This window comes from Rattus norvegicus, chromosome 3 (genome assembly GCF_021556685.1).
Source record: "Rattus norvegicus strain SHRSP/BbbUtx chromosome 3, alternate assembly SHRSP_T2T, whole genome shotgun sequence".
In the NCBI taxonomy this organism is placed as follows: Eukaryota; Metazoa; Chordata; class Mammalia; order Rodentia; family Muridae; genus Rattus; species Rattus norvegicus.
This window is the reverse complement of record NC_141536.1, coordinates 143,756,737-143,771,284: the sequence shown is the minus strand read 5'-3', so window position 1 is coordinate 143,771,284 and position 14,548 is coordinate 143,756,737. Positions and strand designations below refer to the sequence as shown.

The following is a 14,548-nucleotide window of genomic DNA, read 5'->3' as shown; positions in this document are numbered from 1 at the left end:
ACTGGTGTGCGACTGTCCCATTGCTCAGAGCTTCCCTCCTGGAGCAGCATCTTCTCAGTGGTGTTCTGTGCACGTGTCCAGGATGCGTCTGAGGCAGAGGATGCATTTGTTTGTTTGTTTGTTTGTTTGTTTGTTGAGTTCCTGGTTGTCCTAGAACTAGTAGACCAGGCTGGCCTCAAACACAGAAATCCACTTGGCTCTGCTTCCTGAATGCTGGGATTAAAAGTGTATACACCACAACTGCCCAGCCCAGGATGTGTTCGTTCTTTCTTTCTTTTTTTTTTTTTTTTTTTTTCCCCTGGAGCTGAGGACCGAACTCAGGGCCTTGCGCTTGCTAGGCAAGCACTCTACCAATGAGCTAAATCCTCAACCCCCTTTCTTTCTTTTCTTAAAGATTCATTTTTTTTTGACAAAGTCTAAAAAGATTCATTTATTATATGACACTGTAGCTGTCTTCAGACACACTAGAAGAGGGCATCAGATCTCATTATAGATGGTTGTGAGCCACCATGTGGTTGCTGGGATTTGAACTCAGGACCTCTGGGAGAGGAGTCAGTGCACTTAACTGCTGAGCCATCTCTCCAGCCCCCAGGATGTATTCTTAATACCTTTTTCAAAACACTTATGTATTTTTTTTTCTGGTTTAAGAAAAGAATCATTGCTAGGCCGCAGTGGTGAAACCTTTAATCCAAGGACTCAGGAGGCTGAGGCAGGAAGGTCTCTGAGTTCAAGGCCAGCCTGTCCTACAAAGAGAGTTCCAAGATTGCTAGAGTTACACAGGAAACCCTGTTTCGCAAAAACAAAACAGAAAGGAAACAGAAAAATTAGAAAGCTATGTGTCAAGGCTTTGATTTATCGGAGGGATCTTCATTTATAAGCTGAAAGCTGTTGTTTTGTCCTTGGTGTCCCTAAATGTCCTGCTCTGGCCTCTCTCCTAGCGGCAGTACATCCCTGTTAAAGTGAAGAGCAAAGCCTTCTGGATCTTCTCTTGGGAGTATGCCATGATGTACACAGGAAGCCTAGTGGTAATAGTTTGCCTCTCCTTCTTCCTTCTCAGCTCCTGGGATTTCATCCCTGCAGTCTACGGTTTCATGTGAGTACAGCCCGCTGCAGAAATTGTTGGAAGCTGGTTTTATTTTCATAGCTCATGGTGGAATCAGAGGAGAGAACTCTGCAGGCAGTGTTTACAACAAGGGTTCTCATGCTTTAAAGAGAGCTTCTAGCATCCAGACTGCTGGCCTGTCCCGGGGTTCTGATTAAGTAGGTGTGAGAGCGCAGTAGGTAACATATACATATCACAGTGGGGATGGACTCTCGGGTGGGAGAACTCTTGTCTAGGACTCTGGGCTGTTTCCCTGTGTAGATTCAAAGCGTAATAACTGTGTTTTTTGTGTTTTGCCTTGGATAGTCATCTGTAATAACTATCTGTAATAGTTTTTTCTGGCTTTCTACTGAGCCAAAAATTCTATTCTTTTTCTTGTTACTCAGAAAAGGAATGTCATTGTTATAAGACATAGACTTAAACTAGGCAAGCATGGTGGCATGTACCTGTAATCCTAGCAGGTGGGAGCTGAAGGCAGGAGGATCGGGGTCAAAAACATTGTTGGCTATATATTAAATTCATTTGCAGCCTGGGCAGTATTGCGTGGACCTTGTTTCAATGCTCCTCCCCACCCACTTTTCACACACATCCCTACCTATTACCTGTCTGCCTATCTGGGTTAGGGAACACTGTGTCTCTCTTGTCCTTTTCCTCATTCATTGCCTTTTTAAAAGTATGAATTAAAGCTGAGCATGGTAGTGTATGCCTCCAATCCCAGCGCTTTGGAAGTGAAGGCAGCATCTATGAGTTCAAGTCCAACCTGGTCTACATAGTGAGTTTCAGGTCACTCAAAACCTGTCTCAAACACACACACACACACACACACACACACACACACACACACACACACACACACACACATACACACAACCAAAGAAACAAAAATGAAACTAACAAACAAACCCAATAAAATAAAAATAATAAAACTATAAACAGGGATCTGTGTGTGTGTGTGTGTGTGTGTGTGTGTGTGTGTGTGTGTGTGTGTGTATGTGTGTGTGTATAAAATATGGTAGAGGCAGCAGACAGTACTCTTGTCACTGCCCAGCCTAGTGCCCCTTGCTGCCTTCTTTCTTTGAAACACACACACACACACACACACACACACACACACACACACACACTTGCATGCTTAGAGAGTTCAGGATGTAGCCCAGTGGTAGAATGCCTTTAGTATCCTAGAAGTCCTGAATTCCATCCCCAGCATTGGAAAAAAGAGACCCACAAATGTTTGCGTGTGTGTGTGTGTGTGTGTGTGTGTGTGTGTGTGTGTGTGTGTATGTGTGTACACATTTAAGTAGCATAGACTTTTGGAAGAGCCAGAGAATTGTAGCCAATTCTTTTATGATTTAAACAGATAAAAGTCTTCCAGATAAACTTAAAATTTTCAAATGAGTTTTGTGGCCTTGGGGATTTTGCACAACCTGCTGACAGCTCCTGAAGCCCTCGGAGAACTCGGCCGCAGGCTCAGGCACGCAGTTTTCTGACTCTTATTCTGGGGATGTGGAACGGAATTGGGAGGAGCAAGCTTACAGAGCTCGCTACTCTGGGCAGGTCTTTCAGATGCCCAAAATAGACTTTGTTTATTTAAGTCTCCTTCCTCTTGCAATACTGGGTAGCTCCTGATTGTAAACTGCCTAGTGTGGGAAAGAGGGGCTGTTCTCTTTGTTGCTAGGCTGGATCCCTTTCTCATTTCAGATTCTTTTAGCTGGGTTTTGTTTGCTTGGTTTTCCCTTATGTGGCCCATTCTAACCTTGCATTCAGTATATACCAAGGGTGACTTTAAGCTTTTGATCCTCCTGCTTTTACATTTGGGCTTAATGTAGTTCTGGAATGCGAACCCAGGGAATTGTACATTCTAGGCAAGCACTCAACAACTGAGCTGTATCCCAGTCCTTAGCTGGTATATATCATAGCTTCTACTCTCTGGATCTTCAGTCCTACATTTTGTAAATTATCCATCTGGGGTTATCTAGAGATCTCTTTATGACTTAAAGGGATGGTGCCATCCTTGGTCACCTAGTACTGGCCCTAAGCCTTTAGGAAAAAGCAGGGCAAAGCCAACCATTTGTAACTCTGCTCTTTTCTCTCCCTGTGTTTTCTTAATTTCAGACTTTCTGTTCCAGATCTCACTCCAAACATCGGTCTTTTCTGGTACTTCTTTGCAGAGATGTTTGAGCACTTCAGCCTCTTTTTTGTCTGCGTGTTTCAGATCAACGTCTTCTTCTACACAGTTCCCTTAGCCATCAAGTTAAAGTAAGTGTGAAGCCTGTTGCCTATTTGTTCACTGTCCCCACCGTGGCCGGTGGCACCTTGGGGGTACCTGAGGCAGAAGCGCGCGCCATCAGGCTTCTGTCTTCGCTGATCAGGTCACACCCAAGTGCAAGCTGCAAGGAGAATGCTCTGGGGCACTGGGCTCCCCTGAATTTGCCTGAGGCCACATTACTACTCATTTCCGTCACCATTTCGGGCAAGAGCAGAGGTTACCCTGAGGATGGCTTTAAAGTGGGTCTGGTTGTATGTTCTTGATCAACAGTTGTGATTTATCCCAAGGGACTCTATCTAGTTAGGTTATTTGGAAGGCTGGGCATGCACAACCCTTTTTTAATCTTCTGGTCAATTTTCTTGAAATGGGGCTGACTGTGTAGTTCATTTCTACAAGCCAGCTGTCATATACCTTTGTAGCTCTGTGAAATAGGTTGACAACAAACTCAGGACCTTGGAGGCCATCATTCCATTTTATAGTCCAGGACTTGCTCTGAGAGTTACACAGTTTGCGAGCAGTGGAGCTGGAATTCAGGCATAGTTTGTCTGACTCCGGAATCTGTATTCATCCTTCCGGGCCATGCCAAGCTCCTAAGGAGAACACTGCAGTGGTTCCAGAAGTGGTTCCATTACTCTGGCTTCAGAGCAGCTGACAAAGACCTTCATAAGCAGGCATCTAGCTCTTGTGCAGAAGTCAGCCCTCTGTCCTACTCACTTCCATGTAGCTCTTGGTCTGCTCTCAGAGGGCCACTGTGGGATGAACTGTGCCCCCCATGCTCTCCTCACCTTTGCGGGAGACATGACAGGAGAGGGGCATAGAGGATTAGGAGCTCTGTAGACAGACAGCTCCGGCGCTGACTTCACTTCTCTGGGAAGGACAGGGGACAAGAATGTCTGTCTAGAGGGCTGGCCATGGTGCTGTGAAGATCCTGTGAGATGACACAGGAGAAACTTTGCTCAGAACTCAGCATAGACCAAGGGCTCAGGAGAGAGGAGCCAGGCAATTTATTAGTTTAAGCCAGTTTTAGCTGTTACTAGTTGAAGGTCTGCAAAATTCCATTTTGGAGACAGACACGGTAGCTGTCTATAATCCCAGAACCTACGAAGTAGAGGCAAGAGGACCATGAGTTCAAGGCTAGACTCATCTATGGTAGTAAGTTGGAGGCCAGCCGGTGCTACATGAGACCCCATATCAAAAAAAGAAATTCTGGCCCCTGAAGAGCTAAAAGCACTGAGTGTAACTCTCAGTGTTCTTATTTCTCTGACTGTATTGCCAGTAAGCAAGCCATGAGCCAACAGGCTTTTCCTGTCTTGGGACCTGTTGACAATGACCTTTGCTGATTTCTCTTGACAAGCAGTCATTTAGGCTACTAATAAGGAATGCTAATTGTTTTTTTTTCCCAAGACATGGTTTCTCTGTGTACCCTTGACTGCCCTGGAACTCACTCTGCCTGCCTCTGCCTCCTAAGTCCTGGGATTAAAGGTGTGTACCACCACCACCTAGATAAGGAATTCTAACTTAATATGCTTTCTTGCTTTGTTTGGGGGGGGGGGGGGCAGCCCAAAGCTAGTACAGATAGGAGGAAGCTACTGATGGGCAGTGTCCCTGTAAACTGTTTTACTGGTGTTTGTCTGGTCTTCTTTGCCACCTCTGGGCATTTGATATCTGCAGTTTTCTGCCCTGCTATTGGGGCCTGGCCCATCCATGCCTTGTGAGTAGTAAGGCAGCCTCTGCCTGAAGTATCCCTAGGGAGTACTTTTGGTTCGTGTGGTAGGATCAGGGGACTCTAGAGTGGGCCTAGTCCCTGGCTAATCCCTCTGCCTGTTTGTCTTTCCTACCCTGCTCCAGGGAGCACCCCATCTTCTTCATGTTCATTCAGATTGCCATCATCTCTATCTTCAAGTCCTATCCAACCGTGGGCGATGTGGCCCTCTACATGGCTTTCTTCCCTGTGTGGAGCCATCTCTACAGATGTGAGTATCCTGCCTTTCCTCACAGCGGACAGGTTCAAGCTCAGCTCACTGCTGGGTCACACTCTGGGAGAAGGGAAGTGATACGTATTTCCTGGGCACCTGTTGGGTTAGCAGTCCCTAGAAAGAGGAGGCAATCCGAGGCATGCGTGTGCCACTGTGCCCCTAGTGCTGTGACCAGCGGTGGAAAGTCACAGGACTGTCACTTAGAGTGTCACTTAGAGTGTGTGACTGTGTCCTAACAGCTGCTGCTCATTTTGTCTTTGCATCCGCTTCGGAGTAAGTGTCTCCTTCATACAGATGAGAGACTGAGGTACGGAAAGATAGAGCCTCTTGGTCAAGGTTATGTGACTGCTGCATAGAAAGACTAGGATTGGATCCCAGCCCTGTGGGCCTTGCCCAGTGCAGTCCAGCTTCGGTGTTTGTAACGATGACCGGACCATGTCTATCCTATATTCCAGTAGACTGGCTACTAATATTATACAGAGACTAAGTTTTTTCCTTCTTTTCTCCCCTACTCCCAGCTTTTTGAAATAGAGTTTCATATTGTCCTCTGGCCTAAGTCCACTGTCTATTGTCCACTGGCCTAAGTCCACTGTCTAGCTGAACATCCCCTGAACTGATCCTTCTGCCCTCATCTCTCAGATCCAGTTACTGGTGTGTACTGTCATGCACAGATTCTTTTCATTGGTTTGTTTGTTTGTTTGTTTGAGACAGAGCCTAGATTGTAGCCAAGGCTATCCTGAAACTCACTATGTAACTTAGGCTGTCCTAAAATTAGACGTTATCCTATCTTAACTTCCTAAATACTGAGATTCCAAAGACGAGCTATGGTGTCAGTAGAAACTGAAATTCTCATTTAAAGTCAAATATAGGAAGCCACATGTGACCAAGCTTCTTGTTGGACAGTGGCCAAGCTTCCTACTGAACAAGTGGAACTGTAGCCTTTGGCTATGAACATCAGATTCCCTGCTTCCTATAAAGACCCTTCTCATTCTGCCCATGTCTCTTGAGGCTGCCGTGGGGTAGATGTCCTTTGCCTCTGTTACCAACACCCAACATGGTTCCTAACACAAACGAATCAGCAAACAACTGGGCAGTGGTGGCACATGACTTTAATCCCAGGATTTGGGAGGCAGAGGCAGGTGGATCTCTTGAATTTGAGGACAGCCAAGACTACACAGAGAAACCCTGTCTGAAAGACAACAACAATCAAAAAAGGAATTAAAAAAAAGAATCTGCAAATGTATGTAGGAGGCTATCGAAGCCTCCCCGTGAAGGAAGCAGAGCCCAGTTACCCTCCTGGTTCTTTATTTGGGAGCCGTAATACTCAGCCAAACGTCGGAAGTGAACTCCTAGAGCAATCTTCCCAAGAAGTTAGTTCTTGTTGTTTTGAGTTCGTCTGGGTGTCAACCAGGAAGTGAAACTGACTGGCTGCAAGCAGGAAACCTTCCTAAGTGCAGGCCCTGGTGGGAAGGTAAACAGTGAAGCGGGCAGGCAGGCCCAGGCCAGGTGTGTCTCTTGGGCCTGGTTGGGACCGTGACCGATCTGAGCTGACTGAGAGGAGTTAGCATCATCTTCTGCTTATGACATCCTCATTCACAGAGAGGAATCACCCGATGGTGAATCACAAGGCAATCAGAATACATAGACCTGCCTTGGTCTGTGGGAGGGTAGAGCTTCAGGCACTGGTCTTTCCCTGTCCAAACCACGGTGTTTTCTTTAGCTGTCTGTCCTAAAGAGGGCATTGCCCTTTCTCAGAGGCGGTTGGTATGTAGCAATCTCAGGCTGCTGAATTCAGTTTGTAGACAGACTGACTACAGCTTGAGTCTACATCCTGCCTTTCCCAGGCAGCCGTTTTAGCCTTTCTGAGCCTCTGAATTTCCCTTTTCCACCCATGAGATAGGAGTCAGCCGAGGCTCCTGGTATGGATCTGTAAACAGGAGGAGAGCAAGTCTGAGGTTAGCCAGGGCTACACAAGGGAATTCCAGGCCACAGGAGGAGACCTGTCTCAAAAAAAAAAAAAAAAAAAGCATTTTTCATGGATTTTTTTTTTTAAGTTTGAAAAAGAAAATATGTTACTAGCACCCCAGTTATCACCAGTAATAATGAACATGGGCATCCCTGCATATTTATTTCCCCCATCAGAGCTGCTGGCCTAGCAGCCAGAGACATTGAAACATATTTTTTTAAACTTGAAATAAATTATTTTATGTCCACAGAGATGATAGGGCAGAGGAGGAGGAAATTTCCAGAAACCTGGATGATTTTATAGGCTCTATGAAGTAGAGATAGTTATCAACTGGTCGGGTGAGAAATTTGTAGACACAGCATATCTTAAGTTCCCGCAGAGATTAGTAGGCAGCATGCTTTGTACTGTATGAACTGTGCAGGGACTACTGTTTGGAGCACCTGTTTGGGACTTGTCATATATGACTTGTTATGCTCACTAAGTGACTTTAGCTCTGGCCTTGGGACCCCTGAGTAGACATTTTGTGAAGTCTTCTGTTCTAGTTGAATATAGTTAACACTGTAGGATGTTCCATTGAAATACTAGCTGACAGCATTGATCTCCCTGCTCCCACCTCACCTGTTTTCTTGTCGTGGCCAGTGGGGGAGAAAGGAAGAATAGACCCCGCCCTAGACACGCCTTTAATCCCAGCACTGGGGAGGCTGAGGCAGGTGGATCTCTGCGTTCAAGGCCAGCCTGGTTTACTGAGTGAGTCCCAGGAGAGCCAGGGCTACACAGAGAAGCCTGTCTTTGAAAACAAAAACAAATAAAGAAATATGTTGCAGTCATCAGCTTCTGCAGCCTGAGTCAAGATGAGCGAGACAAGACAAATGCATACTTGTGGTGTTAGAGGACAGCCTGCTGGCAGGGCGGCTCCAGCCTGCAGTGTCCAGAGCTGGAGTTGAGCATGTGTTGTATTTTTTAAATTAACTATTGTGTAAGAGTAAAAGAATGTTGATTAAAATACAAATACATTATAATGATTATGCTGGAAGTTTCTATGTATCTAGCATGTAATTTAAGAAAAGAAACATCTCTTTGACCTTTGAAGCCCCCTAATTCCCTCTATTCTATGACCCTTCTGATGAGACCAGATACTTTAGATGACATTTCACTTCTGAATGCTTGAGGCTCAAGAGGGAAAGGACCTTGTCAAAAAACCCTGTTCTTCAGGGTGGTGTGGCAGATTGGATAAGCCACCCAGTGAGTGTCTGGGGAACTTGACTCTATCTGACCTAGCAGGTCGGATGAAGGGTGTAGGCCCTGGTCATCTCTGACGCCTCCTGGTGCCTAGAACAAGCTGTCCTGTGCCGCAGGTCCCCAGTTCCATCTGCTCTGGCATAAAGCTCTAATCTTTCAGCCTTCCAGCCAGCGAGAGTGAGTAGCAGCTCCCTGTTCCTGCAAAGGTCACCATTGGCCTAAATCCAGCTGGGTGCCAGCGAAGGTCTTCCAAGCACATTGAAATGTCTCTTTGCCGCCCAGAGGCTGCACTCATGACCTCGTTCATTTCTGTACTTAGGTCCTTTTCCTGTCACCCATCTGAAGTCTTTGTCTCCGGCCATGTTGTACCCAAGAGGGAAGGTTGAAGAGTAGAAGACAGGTGTCTTCATGAAATGGCCTCACTGTTATTCTTAGAAGCATTCACAGAATTGCTGATTATGGTTGGTTTTCAGGCAGATAAGCCTGAGTTGGGAGGAAAGTCTTCAAATACAGATTCCCAGCAGTTACGGGCATGGGAGCCATTAACCTGGGTCTGAGGTTTGCTCCTAGCACACAGTGTCTCTTGGAGTGATCTGCCTTTGAGCTGTCTGAGCTCCCTGTCCTGTGACTATCACAGCAAACAGGGTCAGAGACCCAGTGCCGGGCTAACTGACCACCTGTCTTTGCAGTCCTACGGAACATCTTCGTCCTCACCTGCATCATCATTGTCTGCTCTCTTCTCTTCCCTGTCCTGTGGCACCTATGGATTTACGCAGGAAGTGCCAACTCTAACTTCTTTTATGCCATCACACTGACCTTCAATGTTGGGCAGGTAAGAGTTGAGGGGAGCACGGGGTCAGGGTGTCTTTTTGAGTCTCAGGCTCTCGGCTGAGGCCCTGGGTTCCCATCCTGTAGCTTTGAACATGCAGGGGTGTGGGTGCAGTTCCTCTGTCATCGAGCTCTCTTGGGTAGAAGGGACAGAGAAGTGAACAGCATGAAGTTGAGTCGGTCGTACATGTGTTAGGTACTGTGCTGTGCCCACGCTTCCCTGCGTGCACGTGAAGTGCTGTTTGAGCACCATTGTTTTGCTTTTATTTGCTCGTGTGTTTGTTTTCATTTCATGTGTGTGAGTGCTTTGCCTTTCTGTGTGTATGTGTGCCTGGTGCCCCTGGAGGCCAGAGAGGGCACAGGCTTCCCTGTAACTGGAGTTGGAGACGCGAGCCGCCACAGGGGTGCTGGGTTGAACCTGAGTCCTCTGGAAGAGCAGCCAGTGCTTTTAACCAAAGAGCTCTCTTTCCAGCCCCCATTTCTTACCTTTTAAAAACATTTTGAATGCATTTTTAATCACATAAGTAATACATTTATTGTTGTTACGGGAAAGAAGTCAAACAAAAAATGTGAAATGGAACTAAGTCCCAAGGCCAGGTCTGAGCGGCGACATGCTTATTAAGTAGCATGCTCAAAGCCCAAGGTTAGACCCCCAGTGTGCAGATCTGACAGGGTGGACCTCGGCTTAGATCAGGGATCCAGTGCCACCCTTTCCCGTGAAAGAAGTTCGAGGCTTCCATGGACTACTAGTAACACTGTCTCAAAACAAACAAACAGACAGACAGACAGTCTTTGCTGGGATTTGGGAATGTACTCAATATACAGTATTTGCCTAGCAATCTCTGTGCTGGGGAAGTGTGCACAAGCACATGTGTGTTTGTGGGTGGGGAGACCACAGGTTGACGCTGGGTAGACGTCTTCTTTAGTCACCCTTCACCTTGTTTTGTGAGACAGCATTTCTCCCTGAACCTGGTGCTTGCCAAGTCAGCTAGATGGGCTAGCCAGCGAGCTTCCCCAGTACTATGATTACTATGATTAGTGTATATTACTACATGTGTAACCCACTAACCTACCCATGTTACAGTACTAACCTAGTTACTGGGGAGTGAACTCATGCTTGTGCTTTATCAAGCGAGCTAGCTCCCAGCCTCCCTGTTCCCCTTTTTGGAGACACTGTTTCCTTCTCAGGCTGGCCTGCACTACTGTATAGCCTGTGCTAGCCTCTGTCTCTTGGAGATCCTCCTGCCTTAGCCTCCCAAGTGCTGGAATTATAGGTGTATGCCACCACACCTATTTGTATTCTATTTATTTGTTTGTTTGTTTATATGAGTACACTGTAACTATCTTCAGACACACCAGAAGAGGATATCAGATTGCATTACAGATGGCTGTGAGCCACCATGTGGTTTCTGGGAATTGAACTCAAGACCAGAAGAGTAGACAGTTCTTAACTGCTGAGCCATCTCCCCAGCCCCACACTTATTTTTATTTAGCATTCTTAAGACCCTGAGTCTGGGGGCTGGGGATTTAGCTCAGTGGTAGAGCGCTTACCTAGGAAGCGCAAGGCCCTGGGTTCGATCCCCAGCTCCGAAAAAAAAAGAACCAAAAAAAAAAAAAAAAGACCCTGAGTCTGAGATCTAGCACGACCAAGGTGCAGGAGGTAGGAAAGAAAGGTAGAAAAGCAAAGAAAAGAAGACAGACCTGTCTCATCCTTTCCCCCCAGAATAGAAAGTGGTCATTTGATCATGCATTCAGTGTGGTTTGTGTCTTTTAGGCTTTATACATTTACAGACAGCTGTGAGAACATTTGTATACAAGAAGGGCCTTTGGTTTGTGTGAGTCAAAAACATCTAATTGCAAACTCCTCCTAGATTTAGTGTTTTCACATAAATCACTCATCTTGAGATTTGAAAAACAAAATTAAAAAAAATTTTTCAAACTGAGTCTTGCTGGGTACGGTAGCACACACCTTTAATCCTAACATTTGGGAAGCACACACAGATAGATGTCTGTGAGTTTGAAACCAGCCTGGTCTAATTGAGAGTTCCAGGCCAGCCAGAGCTACAAAGTAAGACCTTGTCTCAAAACAAACAAAAGAACAAACAAACAAACAAACAAAAGAACGAGAGAGATGAGACTGGGGTTCAACTCTCATCACCCACATGGTGACTCACTACTCTGGGGGATCTGATGTCCTTCTCTGGCTTATGCAGACACTAGCATACACACGGTGCATAGATATACATGTAGGCGAAATACTTGTGTACATAAAATAATCATACTTAAAAAAATGAAATAGCCAAGACTGGCCTCACACCTGCTGTGTAGCTGAAGACGACCTTGAACTTGACCCTTCTTACTATGCCTCCTGAAGACTGAGAATACAGGCGTGTGCTGCCATGCCTAGTCTTATGTCACACTGAGGACTGAACACAGGTCTGATGCATGCTAAACAAGCACTACCAACTGCCGAATCATCAGCCTTTTGAGATGAGTGTTTGTAGTGACCCTACCATGTTCTTTGGATAAGTGACACTGTGATTTACTTGATCAGGTGACCCTTTGCTGTTAGGATTCGATGTTGCTTCTGGTTATTTTGCTTCTTGAAATGGAAGAGGCTTCTGTATTCTCCCACATAGCTCATATGTGTATAGCAATGCTTTCAGGGTAGATTTTAAGTGGTAGCATTTGCAGAATCAGAAGGCATGTGAATGTTCTATTTTTGGAAGATCTTAGCAAGTTGCTATTCAGATTGTGCCTGCCAGCAGAGGTCCAGATAACCCCTTAGGCTGGTGGACTGTTGGGCAACCTGCATACCTGTCATTGGCCTTGGTAGGTCTGAGCTCTGACCATACCGAGCTCCTTGGGGGAAATGTTTTTGGAGGCTGTTTACCTTGAGTTTCGCCACTGCTGTTGCTGCTGCTGCCACCGCCGCTGCCACCACTACCAGAGCAGTAAAAGGCTGTCAGGAAGCAGCAGTGGTTTACTAGGTTGTCACTCTAAACATCGTTTATTGTCCTGAGCTGGGTTCGGTGGCACAAAGCTGTATTCTGATATTTTGGAGGCTGAGGTATGAGAATTACTTAGTTCAAGCCCAGCCTAGTCAATGTGGAAAAACTAAAGTAAAATAAAAGAAAGATTACTGTTTTAATCTGGAGTGTTGACTAAAGAAAAGAGAGCCTCTCCAGGAAGAGGGTACTGCCCTGTCCTTGGTCCTGTGGATCCACTGGGAGGAGATAAGGGACATTTAGACTTTTCTTATTAGTTTGGTACCACTTTAGGTCTCTCATTAAGTTCCCCTGCCTTGTTGTCTATTTACCGTCATTTATGTATTACTGCATGTGTGTGGCATGTGTGACGCATGTGCCATGACGGGCGTGTGGAGGTCAAAGATGTGCATAGTTGGCTGAAGAATCTGGTAGGAACAAGTGGCTTTTCTGTTGAGAGGCCAGAGGGACTAAGAGTAGCGACTGAGAAGGGAGGCTGGGTGTGGCGGCTGATACTTACAGTCCCAGCACTTGGGAGGCAGAGACTGGACGGTCCTCAGCTTCAAAGTAGCTCAAGCTTCATGGGGGAAGCCAAGCGAGGCTGTGCATACCAAGACATAGCCTCAGGGAGGGGAAAAGTGATGGGGGAAGAAGGGGCGAGAGGGTCAAGAGGGAAGGTGGAGGAGCCAGAGTTAGTTTGCAGCCATCTCCACCCTCTCACCTCTCCAAACCTGGCCTCTCCATGGCCTCCACCCAGGCCCAGTCCTGCTTCTGTGTTGGCAGCTCTACAGAGCTGTCAGGCATTCGGGGCATTCGCACATACAACAGCCTGTTCTTGCGAGTACCTTCGTAGCCAGGAAAGCCACGTTCATCTGGCCTCCTTCTTCCTCCCTGGTACGGGAAGATAAGAGCTGGTCAGTGTGACAGAAGGCTGCAGACTCCAGTAGGTGCTCAGAGCCCAGACCATCAGTGGCAGATCAGCTTGATTTCTATAGAATGTGCAGAACTCGTTGAGTTTTGTTAAAGTCTTGTTCTGTTCGTTTTGAAAAATGTCATGTCCTGTTGCAGCATGGATGTGTGTTGAGTATTAGTATTCCAGTGACTAAGGCTCTCTTCTCTCTCGGGCCCATTAAGGATTGTTCATCATGGGGTACACATCGTCTGGTAATTACCACTGCCTCAGAGTCAGTAACAGGAAATGACCATAGCAAACCATCTAATGAGGCTGTGTGCTTGTGTGTGTGCTTGAGTGTGAGAGAGAAGAAGAATGCTTGAGGACTCATACAGTTCCCTCACTGGTGACTCTCAGCAGGTGACTTAACTTCTCAGATTCCAGGGTGACAATCTCCACATCATATAGTGTTGTGTGGGTTTGCTATAACCTGTGAGTCCTATTGTTGCTGTCAATCACCTGCTGGCATGTGAAGCATGAAGAGTGGGCTCTTCAGGTACATGCAGCAGACTCCTGGGGCAGTCAGTACTCAGGCCACACAGTCTCTGTTTTCTTTCCTATTAAAGTGTTTGGACAGGGCCTCCTGTACCCAGCCTTACCTCTGGCTTGCTGGAGCTGGCCTTAAACTCCTCATCTTCCTCTGCCTCCCAAATGCTGGGATTATGTGTATAACAAATTGATCAGTGATTTATGTACACCCACACACACAGGCACACAAAGACCTTGGGCTTTTCTAAAACAAAAAGCTAATGTCCCAATCACCCTAAATAAATTTAAGAACAGAGAACTCATGACTTTAAAATTATAATTGATACTGGCTCATGCTTAAAGAGGGTTTACAGCAAGCTGGCCCCGTGTGGTCTCTTTAATCTGGACCATGCATTTGCTTGCCCTTCTGAGTCGTCCTCCATGTGTTTACAAGTGTCATGTACTCATGGAAAGTTTACGTATGTGTATGTGTGTGTTCATTATGATGAAAGTATCTTCTAGTTTCTCTTAAGAGAACCCCTTTGGTAAGCTTCCTCTGCTGTATATGAGAGAGCCCCCTATTTGTTTAAGACCTGCAGGAGAGAGTTCATCGTGCTTCATACACAGAACCCCTGCTCTCTACAGCCCTGTAGGTGAGGGACTCACAGCCCTCCTTGTATGGAAGTGTTCAGTGGAGAGAAGGAAAATAAACAAGCAGGGCAAAGTAGTGTGATGGGGTCAGCGTGGGGCTGGAAGCCTGGAGC

At 46.3% G+C, this 14,548-nt stretch overlaps 1 protein-coding gene across 9 annotated transcripts in view; it reads left to right on the top strand.

The window, feature by feature from the left end:
- Positions 1–14,548, top strand: part of Pigu (phosphatidylinositol glycan anchor biosynthesis, class U) — a 97,407-nt gene that overhangs the window by 76,514 nt on the left and 6,345 nt on the right. For 6 of the 9 annotated variants that reach the window (XM_087652891.1, XM_087652892.1, XM_087652894.1 and 3 more), the window contains 4 exons: positions 939–1,093; positions 3,215–3,358; positions 5,217–5,341; positions 9,239–9,381. In XM_087652891.1, the coding sequence (XP_087509017.1) occupies positions 939–1,093; positions 3,215–3,358; positions 5,217–5,341; positions 9,239–9,381 (567 nt within the window). The remainder of the gene's footprint in view (positions 1–938; positions 1,094–3,214; positions 3,359–5,216; positions 5,342–9,238; positions 9,382–14,548) is intronic. The other 3 variants (XR_015683117.1, XR_015683116.1, XR_015683118.1) reach the window with 2 other exon arrangements.